Consider the following 11,720-nt stretch of genomic DNA (forward strand, 5'->3'; position numbering starts at 1 on the left):
GGGATGTTAAACACCTGGTGGGTCACTCTTACCTGGCTGGACAGGGATGTTAAACACCTGGTGGGTCACTCTTACCTGGCTGGACAGGGATGTTAAACACCTGGTGGGTCACTCTTACCTGGCTGGGATGTTAAACACCTGGTGGGTCACTCTTACCTGGCTGGACAGGGATGTTAAACACCTGGTGGGTCACTCTTACCTGCCTGGACAGGGATGTTAAACACCTGGTGGGTCACTCTTACCTGGCTGGACAGGGATGTTAAACACCTGGTGGGCCACTCTTACCTGGCTGGACAGGGATGTTAAACACCTGGTGGGCCACTCTTACCTGGCTGGACAGGGATGTTAAACACCTGGTGGGCCACTCTTACCTGGCTGGACAGGGATGTTAAACACCTGGTGGGTCACTCTTACCTGGCTGGGATGTTAAACACCTGGTGAGTCACTCTTACCTGGCTGGACAGGGATGTTAAACACCTGGTGGGTCACTCTTACCTGGCTGGACAGGGATGTTAAACACCTGGTGGGCCACTCTTACCTGGCTGGACAGGGATGTTAAACACCTGGTGGGCCACTCTTACCTGGCTGGGATGTTAAACACCTGGTGGGTCACTCTTACCTGGCTGGACAGGGATGTTAAACACCTGGTGGGTCACTCTTAACTGGCTGGGATGTTAAACACCTGGTGGGCCACTCTTACCTGGCTGGACAGGGATGTTAAACACCTGGTGGGTCACTCTTACCTGGCTGGGATGTTAAACACCTGGTGGGTCACTCTTACCTGGCTGGACAGGGATGTTAAACACCTGGTGGGTCACTCTTACCTGGCTGGACAGGGATGTTAAACACCTGGTGGGTCACTCTTACCTGGCTGGACAGGGATGTTAAACACCTGGTGGGTCACTCTTACCTGGCTGGGATGTTAAACACCTGGTGGGTCACTCTTACCTGGCTGGGATGTTAAACACCTGGTGGGTCACTCTTACCTGGCTGGGATGTTAAACACCTGGTGGTTCACTCTTACCTGGCTGGGATGTTAAACACCTGGTGGGCCACTCTTACCTGGCTGGGATGTTAAACACCTGGTGGGTCACTCTTACCTGGCTGGGATGTTAATCACCTGGTGGGTCACTCTTACCTGACTGGGATGTTAAACACCTGGTGGGCCACTCTTACCTGGCTGGACAGGGATGTTAAACACCTGGTGGGTCACTCTTACCTGGCTGGGATGTTAAACACCTGGTGGGTCACTCTTACCTGGCTGGGATGTTAAACACCTGGTGGGTCACTCTTACCTGCCTGGACAGGGATGTTAAACACCTGGTGGGTCACTCTTACCTGGCTGGACAGGGATGTTAAACACCTGGTGGGTCACTCTTACCTGCCTGGACAGGGATGTTAAACACCTGGTGGGTCACTCTTACCTGGCTGGACAGGGATGTTAAACACCTGGTGGGCCACTCTTACCTGGCTGGACAGGGATGTTAAACACCTGGTGGGTCACTCTTACCTGGCTGGGATGTTAAACACCTGGTGAGTCACTCTTACCTGGCTGGACAGGGATGTTAAACACCTGGTGGGTCACTCTTACCTGGCTGGGATGTTAAACACCTGGTGGGTCACTCTTACCTGGCTGGGATGTTAAACACCTGGTGGGTCACTCTTACCTGGCTGGACAGGGATGTTAAACACCTGGTGGGTCACTCTTAACTGGCTGGGATGTTAAACACCTGGTGGGCCACTCTTACCTGGCTGGACAGGGATGTTAAACACCTGGTGGGTCACTCTTACCTGGCTGGACAGGGATGTTAAACACTTGGTGGGTCACTCTTACCTGGCTGGACAGGGATGTTAAACACCTGGTGGGTCACTCTTAACTGGCTGGGATGTTAAACACCTGTTGGGCCACTCTTACCTGGCTGGACAGGGATGTTAAACACCTGGTGGGTCACTCTTACCTGGCTGGGATGTTAAACACCTGGTGGGTCACTCTTACCTGGCTGGGATGTTAAACACCTGGTGGGTCACTCTTACCTGGCTGGACAGGGATGTTAAACACCTGGTGGGCCACTCTTACCTGGCTGGGATGTTAAACACCTGGTGGGCCACTCTTACCTGGCTGGACAGGGATGTTAAACACCTGGTGGGTCACTCTTACCTGGCTGGGATGTTAAACACCTGGTGGGTCACTCTTACCTGGCTGGGATGTTAAACACCTGGTGGGTCACTCTTACCTGGCTGGGATATTAAACACCTGGTGGGTCACTCTTACCTGGCTGGACAGGGATGTTAAACACCTGGTGGGCCACTCTTACCTGGCTGGGATGTTAAACACCTGGTGGGCCACTCTTACCTGGCTGGACAGGGATGTTAAACACCTGGTGGGTCACTCTTACCTGGCTGGGATGTTACACACCTGGTGGGTCACTCTTACCTGGCTGGGATGTTAAACACCTGGTGGTTCACTCTTACCTGGCTGGGATGTTAAACACCTGGTGGGCCTCTCTTACCTGGCTGGGATGTTAAACACCTGGTGGGTCACTCTTACCTGGCTGGGATGTTAAACACCTGGTGGGCCACTCTTACCTGGCTGGGATGTTAAACACCTGGTGGGTCACTCTTACCTGGCTGGGATGTTAAACACCTGGTGGGCCACTCTTACCTGGCTGGACAGGGATGTTAAACACCTGGTGGGTCACTCTTACCCTGCTGGGATGTTAAACACCTGGTGGTTCACTCTTACCTGGCTGGGATGTTAAACACCTGGTGGGTCACTCTTACCTGGCTGGACAGGGATGTTAAACACCTGGTGGGTCACTCTTACCTGGCTGGGATGTTAAACACCTGGTGGGTCACTCTTACCTGGCTGGGATGTTAAACACCTGGTGGGTCACTCTTACCTGGCTGGGATGTTAAACACCTGGTGGACCACTCTTACCTGGCTGGGATGTTAAACACCTGGTGGGTCACTCTTACCTGGCTGGACAGGGATGTTAAACACCTGGTGGGCCACTCTTACCTGGCTGGGATGTTAAACACCTGGTGGGTCACTCTTACCTGGCTGGGATGTTAAACACCTGGTGGGTCACTCTTACCTGGCTGGACAGGGATGTTAAACACCTGGTGGGTCACTCTTACCTGGCTGGACAGGGATGTTAAACACCTGGTGGGTCACTCTTACCTGGCTGGGATGTTAAACACCTGGTGGGTCACTCTTACCTGGCTGGGATGTTAAACACCTGGTGGGTCACTCTTACCTGGCTGGGATGTTAAACACCTGGTGGGACACTCTTACCTGGCTGGGATGTTAAACACCTGGTGGGTCACTCTTACCTGGCTGGGATGTTAAACACCTGGTGGACCACTCTTACCTGGCTGGGATGTTAAACACCTGGTGAGTCACTCTTACCTGGCTGGACAGGGATGTTAAACACCTGGTGGGTCACTCTTAACTGGCTGGGATGTTAAACACCTGGTGGGCCACTCTTACCTGGCTGGACAGGGATGTTAAACACCTGGTGGGCCACTCTTACCTGGCTGGGATGTTAAACACCTGGTGGGCCACTCTTACCTGGCTGGACAGGGATGTTAAACACCTGGTGGGTCACTCTTACCTGGCTGGGATGTTAAACACCTGGTGGGTCACTCTTACCTGGCTGGGATGTTACACACCTGGTGGGTCACTCTTACCTGGCTGGGATGTTAAACACCTGGTGGTTCACTCTTACCTGGCTGGGATGTTAAACACCTGGTGGGCCACTCTTACCTGGCTGGGATGTTAAACACCTGGTGGGTCACTCTTACCTGGCTGGGATGTTAAACACCTGGTGGGTCACTCTTACCTGGCTGGGATGTTAAACACCTGGTGGGCCACTCTTACCTGGCTGGACAGGGATGTTAAACACCTGGTGGGTCACTCTTACCTGGCTGGGATGTTAAACACCTGGTGGGTCACTCTTACCTGGCTGGGATGTTAAACACCTGGTGGGTCACTCTTACCTGGCTGGACAGGGATGTTAAACACCTGGTGGGTCACTCTTACCTGGCTGGGATGTTAAACACCTGGTGGGTCACTCTTACCTGGCTGGACAGGGATGTTAAACACCTGGTGGGTCACTCTTACCTGCCTGGACAGGGATGTTAAACACCTGGTGGGTCACTCTTACCTGGCTGGACAGGGATGTTAAACACCTGGTGGGCCACTCTTACCTGGCTGGACAGGGATGTTAAACACCTGGTGGGTCACTCTTACCTGGCTGGGATGTTAAACACCTTGTGAGTCACTCTTACCTGGCTGGACAGGGATGTTAAACACCTGGTGGGCCACTCTTACCTGGCTGGACAGGGATGTTAAACACCTGGTGGGCCACTCTTACCTGGCTGGGATGTTAAACACCTGTTGGGCCACTCTTACCTGGCTGGACAGGGATGTTAAACACCTGGTGGGTCACTCTTACCTGGCTGGGATGTTAAACACCTGGTGGGCCACTCTTACCTGGCTGGGATGTTAAACACCTGGTGGGTCACTCTTACCTGGCTGGGATGTTAAACACCTGGTGGGCCACTCTTACCTGGCTGGACAGGGATGTTAAACACCTGGTGGGTCACTCTTACCCTGCTGGGATGTTAAACACCTGGTGGGTCACTCTTACCTGGCTGGGATGTTAAACACCTGGTGGGTCACTCTTACCTGGCTGGACAGGGATGTTAAACACCTGGTGGGTCACTCTTACCTGGCTGGGATGTTAAACACCTGGTGGGTCACTCTTACCTGGCTGGGATGTTAAACACCTGGTGGGTCACTCTTACCTGGCTGGACAGGGATGTTAAACACCTGGTGGGTCACTCTTACCTGGCTGGGATGTTAAACACCTGGTGGGTCACTCTTACCTGGCTGGACAGGGATGTTAAACACCTGGTGGGTCACTCTTACCTGCCTGGACAGGGATGTTAAACACCTGGTGGGTCACTCTTACCTGGCTGGACAGGGATGTTAAACACCTGGTGGGCCACTCTTACCTGGCTGGACAGGGATGTTAAACACCTGGTGGGTCACTCTTACCTGGCTGGGATGTTAAACACCTTGTGAGTCACTCTTACCTGGCTGGACAGGGATGTTAAACACCTGGTGGGCCACTCTTACCTGGCTGGACAGGGATGTTAAACACCTGGTGGGCCACTCTTACCTGGCTGGGATGTTAAACACCTGTTGGGCCACTCTTACCTGGCTGGACAGGGATGTTAAACACCTGGTGGGTCACTCTTACCTGGCTGGGATGTTAAACACCTGGTGGGCCACTCTTACCTGGCTGGGATGTTAAACACCTGGTGGGTCACTCTTACCTGGCTGGGATGTTAAACACCTGGTGGGCCACTCTTACCTGGCTGGACAGGGATGTTAAACACCTGGTGGGTCACTCTTACCCTGCTGGGATGTTAAACACCTGGTGGGTCACTCTTACCTGGCTGGGATGTTAAACACCTGGTGGGTCACTCTTACCTGGCTGGACAGGGATGTTAAACACCTGGTGGGTCACTCTTACCTGGCTGGGATGTTAAACACCTGGTGGGTCACTCTTACCTGGCTGGGATGTTAAACACCTGGTGGGTCACTCTTACCTGGCTGGGATGTTAAACACCTGGTGGGTCACTCTTACCTGGCTGGACAGGGATGTTAAACACCTGGTGGGCCACTCTTACCTGGCTGGGATGTTAAACACCTGGTGGGTCACTCTTACCTGGCTGGGATGTTAAACACCTGGTGGGTCACTCTTACCTGGCTGGACAGGGATGTTAAACACCTGGTGGGCCACTCTTACCTGGCTGGGATGTTAAACACCTGGTGGGTCACTCTTACCTGGCTGGGATGTTAAACACCTGGTGGGTCACTCTTACCTGGCTGGACAGGGATCTTAAACACCTGGTGGGTCACTCTTACCTGGCTGGACAGGGATGTTAAACACCTGGTGGGTCACTCTTACCTGGCTGGGATGTTAAACACCTGGTGGGTCACTCTTACCTGGCTGGGATGTTAAACACCTGGTGGGTCACTCTTACCTGGCTGGGATGTTAAACACCTGGTGGGTCACTCTTACCTGGCTGGGATGTTAAACACCTGGTGGGTCACTCTTACCTGGCTGGGATGTTAAACACCTGGTGGACCACTCTTACCTGGCTGGGATGTTAAACACCTGGTGGGTCACTCTTACCTGGCTGGACAGGGATGTTAAACACCTGGTGGGCCACTCTTACCTGGCTGGGATGTTAAACACCTGGTGGGTCACTCTTACCTGGCTGGGATGTTAAACACCTGGTGGGTCACTCTTACCTGGCTGGACTGGGATGTTAAACACCTGGTGGGTCACTCTTACCTGGCTGGACAGGGATGTTAAACACCTGGTGGGTCACTCTTACCTGGCTGGACAGGGATGTTAAACACCTGGTGGGTCACTCTTACCTGGCTGGACAGGGATGTTAAACACCTGGTGGGTCACTCTTACCTGGCTGGACAGGGATGTTAAACACCTGGTGGGCCACTCTTACCTGGCTGGACAGGGATGTTAAACACCTGGTGGGTCACTCTTACCTGGCTGGGATGTTAAACACCTGGTGGGTCACTCTTACCTGGCTGGACAGGGATGCTAAAATGTAACCTTTATTTAACTAGGCAAGTCAGTTAAGAACAAATTATTACTTTAATGACGGCCTACCGGTGAACAGTGGCTTAACTGCCTTGTTCAGGGGTGGAACGACAGATTTTTACCTTGTCAGCTCGGGATTCGATCCTGCAACCTCTCGGTTACTGGCCCAACGCTCTACCTGCCTCCCCCATTAATGACCCAAAGGAAAAGTCCAATATTAAGGCTAGATGTCAGTGATCAACAGAAGTTTTAAACTGTAATTTATTCTCACGTGATGTTCAGTCTCCTCACTTCCAGTCATGTTGTAACTGTATATTCTGTTTTCTGAGCAGTCAGTTAAGGTCAAGGAGCACGGTGGCTCACCAGAGAAATTGTGTTACTGAGCAGTCAGTTAAGGTCAAGGAGCACGGTGGCTCACCAGAGAAATGGTGTTACTGAGCAGTCAGTTAAGGTCAAGGAGAACGGTGGCTCACCAGAGAAATGGTGTTACTGAGATCTTGTTTTTTGGAGGACAATGAACAATGTGGTCTCTCCAGTCAGTTGTTGTAACATGTTGTCTGTGGTCTCTACAGTCAGTTGTTGTCTGTGGTCTCTACAGTCAGTTGTTCTAACTTGTTGTCTGTGGTCTCTCCAGTCAGTTGTTCTAACTTGTTGTCTGTGGTCTCTACAGTCAGTTGTTGCCTGTGGTCTCTACAGTCAGTTGTTGTCTGTGGTCTCTACAGTCAGTTGTTGTCTGTGGTCTCTACAGTCAGTTGTTGTCTGTGGTCTCTACAGTCAGTTGTTGTCTGTGGTCTCTACAGTCAGTTGTTGTCTGTGGTCTCTACAGCCAGTTGTTGTCTGTGGTCTCTACAGCCAGTTGTTGTCTGTGGTCTCTACATTCAGTTGTTGTCTGTGGTCTCTACATTCAGTTGTTGTCTGTGGTCTCTACAGTCAGTTGTTGTCTGTGGTCTCTACAGTCAGTTGTTGTCTGTGGTCTCTACAGTCAGTTGTTGTCTGTGGTCTCTCCAGCTAGTTGTTGTCTGTGGTCTCTACAGTCAGTTGTTGTAACTTGTTGTCTGTGGTCTCTCCAGCCAGTTGAAGTCCAGGAACACAGTGGTCCATCAGAGAGATGATCTGGTCAGGAGACCTCTACGCTGCTTTGTAGAGGACCAGAAGAACCAAACTACCCCCACCACACCACCCACCACCTCCACCCCAGGGAGGAAGAGGATGGCCCCCCCTCCACCCCAGACCCCCTCCAGACCTACCGCTCCAGCAGAAGCAGAGGGAAGCGCCTCCAAGAGGATGAAGCTGACTGGGGGGCCAGCTGAGAGGTGGGTTCATATAGAATGTACAGTATATATGATAATGCTGTCATTCAGAGGTGGGTTCGTACAGAATGTACAGTCTATATATGATAATGCTCTCATTCAGAGGTGGGTTCGTACAGAATGTACTGTATATATATGATTATGCTCTCATTCACAGGTGGGTTCATATAGAATGTACTGTATATATATGATAATGCTGTCATTCAGAGGTGGGTTCATATAGAATGTACTGTATATATATGATTATGCTCTCATTCAGAGGTGGGTTCGTACAGAATGTACTGTATATATATGATAATGCTCTCATTCAGAGGTGGGTTCGTACAGAATGTACTGTATATATATGATAATGCTCTCATTCAGAGGTGGGTTCGTACAGAATGTACTGTATATATATGATAATGCTCTCATTCAGAGGTGGGTTCATACAGAATGTACTGTATATATACTGCTCAAAAAAATAAAGGGAACACTAAAATAACACATCCTAGATCTGAATGAATTAAATATTCTGATATAGGGCAGAGGAACAAGAACCCTCTGTTCACTCTATCCTCATGTTATTACAGTGTAATTACCCTGTTATAGAGCAGAGGATCTAGAACCCTCTATCCTGATGTTATTACAGTGTAATTACCCTGATATAGAGCAGAGGAACTAGAACCCTCTGTCCACTCTATCCTGATGTTATTACAGTGTAATTACCCTGATATAGAGCAGAGGAACTAGAACCCTCTGTCCACTCTATCCTGATGTTATTATAGTGTAATTACCCTGATATAGGGCAGAGGAACAAGAACCCTCTGTCCACTCTATCCTGATGTTATTACAGTGTAATTACCCTGATATAGAGCAGAGGATCTAGAACCCTCTATCCTGATGTTATTACAGTGTAATTACCCTGATATAGAGCAGAGGAACTAGAACCCTCTGTCCACTCTATCCTGATGTTATTACAGTGTAATTACCCTGATATAGAGCAGAGGAACTAGAACCCTCTGTCCTGGTGTTATTACAGTGTAATTACCCTGATATAGAGCAGAGGAACTAGAACCCTCTGTCCACTCTATCCTGATGTTATTATAGTGTAATTACCCTGATATAGAGCAGAGGATCTAGAACACTCTATCCTGATGTTATTACAGTGTAATTACCCTGATATAGAGCAGAGGAACTAGATCCCTCTGGCCACTCTATCCTGATGTTATTACAGTGTAATTACCCTGATATAGAGCAGAGGAACTAGAACCCTCTGTTCACTCTATCCTGATGTTATTACAGTGTAATTACCCTGATATAGAGCAGAGGAACTAGAACCCTCTGTCCACTATATCCTGATGTTATTACAGTGTAATTACCCTGATATAGAGCAGAGTAACTAGAACCCTCTGTCCTGGTGTTATTACAGTGTAATTACCCTGATATAGAGCAGAGGAACTAGAACCCTCTGTCCACTCTATCCTGATGTTATTACAGTGTAATTACCCTGATATAGAGCAGAGGAACTAGAACCCTCTGTTCACTCTATCCTGATGTTATTACAGTGTAATTACCCTGATATAGAGCAGATGAACTAGAACCCTCTGTCCACTCTATCCTGATGTTATTACAGTGTAATTACCCTAATATAGAGCAGAGTAACTAGAACCCTCTGTCCTGGTGTTATTACAGTGTAATTACCCTGATATAGAGCAGAGGAACTAGAACCCTCTCTCCACTCTATCCTGGTGTTATTACAGTGTAATTACCCTGATATAGAGCAGAGGTGAACAACTATTTTTTTCACATCCTTCTTCGTTTTCTCCTCAGTGAATCGGCCAGGTCAAGCTGTGTGATCCTGTGAAGGACCAAGAACTTCAGAGATCCTTGCTCTTTCACACAAACCAATCAAGTCTGACAGATAAGCGTTAATGGGGGGGATATGAGGAGAGATTAGAGGTAGTTAGATACTGGAGAATCAGGTTAATGGGGAGAGATGGGAGGTAGTTAGATATGAGGAGAGATGGGAGGTAGTTAGATACTGGAGAATTAGGTTAATGGGAGAGATGGGAGGTAGTTAGATACTGGAGAATTAGGTTAATTGGGAGAGATGGGAGGTAGTTAGATATGAGGAGAGATGGGAGGTAGTTAGATATGAGGAGAGATGGGAGGTAGTTAGATATGAGGAGAGATGGGAGGTAGATACTGGAGAATCAGGTTAACGGTGGGATATGAGGAGAGATGCAAGGTAGTTAGATGATATGAAATGTGAAGATTTTAACACTGATGCCAAAGACACTTTGAAACACCTTCACGATAGAAGCTCCAGCAGATGGAAAATGTGAGATTTGACTCTGAAATAAATGAATGTTTTGTCCTGAATAGAATGTTGTCATTTATATGTCAGAGCAAAAGCTCAGCAGGAAAATACTGTATTACTAGATTGGGAATCAAAACTGTCCCCTGGGATATTTTGGCAGCACAACACCATGTCATCTGAATGTTAAATCATGATTTTTACTGTCTATTTACATTTAATTCAGACAAGAGCTGAAATATTAGTAACATATCATGCTTGTCTCTATGGTAATATACGGTATATTATAATATTAGTAACATGCTTGTCTCTATGGTAATATACAGTATATTATAATATTATTAACACTTCATGCTTGTCTCTATGGTAATATACGGTATATTATAATATTAGTAACATGCTTGTCTCTATGGTAATATACAGTATATTATAATATTAGTAACATATCATGCTTGTCTCTATGGTAATATACAGTATATTATAATATTAGTAACATATCATGCTTGTCTCTATGGTAATATACAGTATATTATAATATTAGTAACACTTCATGCTTGTCTCTATGGTAATATACGGTATATTATAATATTAGTAACATGCTTGTCTCTATGGTAATATACAGTATATTATAATATTAGTAACATATCATGCTTGTCTCTATGGTAATATACAGTATATTATAATATTAGTAACATGCTTGTCTCTATGGTAATATACAGTATATTATAATATTAGTAACATATCATGCTTGTCTCTATGGTAATATACAGTATATTATAATATTAGTAACATATCATGCTTGTCTCTATGGTAATATACAGTATATTATAATATTAGTAACACATCATGCTTGTCTCTATGGTAATATACAGTATATTATAATAATAGTAACATGCTTGTCTCTATGGTAATATACAGTATATTATAATATTAGTAACATATCTTGCTTGTCTCTATGGTAATATACAGTATATTATAATATTAGTAACATATCATGCTTGTCTCTATGGTAATATACAGTATATTATATCGTTATGGAGATATATGGAGTGCAGGACTAGGACTATAGACAGTATATTATATCTATATGGAGTGCAGGACTAGGACTATAGACAGTATATTATATCTATATGGAGTGCAGGACTAGGACTATAGACAGTATATTATATCTATATGGAGTGCAGGACTAGGACTATAGACAGTATATTATATCCATATGGAGTGCAGGACTAGGACTATAGACAGGATATTATATCTATATGGAGTGCAGGACTAGGACTATAGACAGTATATTATATCTATATGGAGTGCAGGACTAGGACTATAGACAGTATATTATATCCATATGGAGTGCAGGACTAGGACTATAGACAGGATATTATATCTATATGGAGTGCAGGACTAGGACTATAGACAGTATATTATATCTATATGGAGTGCAGGACTAGGACTATAGACAGTATATTATATCTA

General features: G+C 47.0%; 1 protein-coding gene across 3 annotated transcripts in view; it reads left to right on the forward strand.

Moving 5' to 3' along the window:
* Positions 1-10,312, forward strand: part of LOC110490691 (Rho guanine nucleotide exchange factor (GEF) 39) — a 107,994-nt gene extending 97,682 nt beyond the window's left edge. The window contains exons 10-12 of one of the 3 annotated variants that reach the window (XR_005036248.1): positions 7,712-7,954; positions 9,761-9,960; positions 10,004-10,312. Coding sequence is in view for 1 of the 3 variants with exons in the window: in XM_036945433.1 (XP_036801328.1) it covers positions 7,712-7,954; positions 9,761-9,794 (277 nt within the window). In the remaining 2 variants the exon portion in view is untranslated. Of the gene's footprint in view, positions 1-7,711; positions 7,955-9,760 lie in introns of all 3 variants that reach the window. The other 2 variants (XR_005036249.1, XM_036945433.1) reach the window with 2 other exon arrangements.
* Positions 10,313-11,720: the final 1,408 nt, after the last annotated feature.

Source organism: Oncorhynchus mykiss, chromosome 15, assembly GCF_013265735.2.
Source record: "Oncorhynchus mykiss isolate Arlee chromosome 15, USDA_OmykA_1.1, whole genome shotgun sequence".
NCBI lineage: Eukaryota > Metazoa > Chordata > Actinopteri > Salmoniformes > Salmonidae > Oncorhynchus > Oncorhynchus mykiss.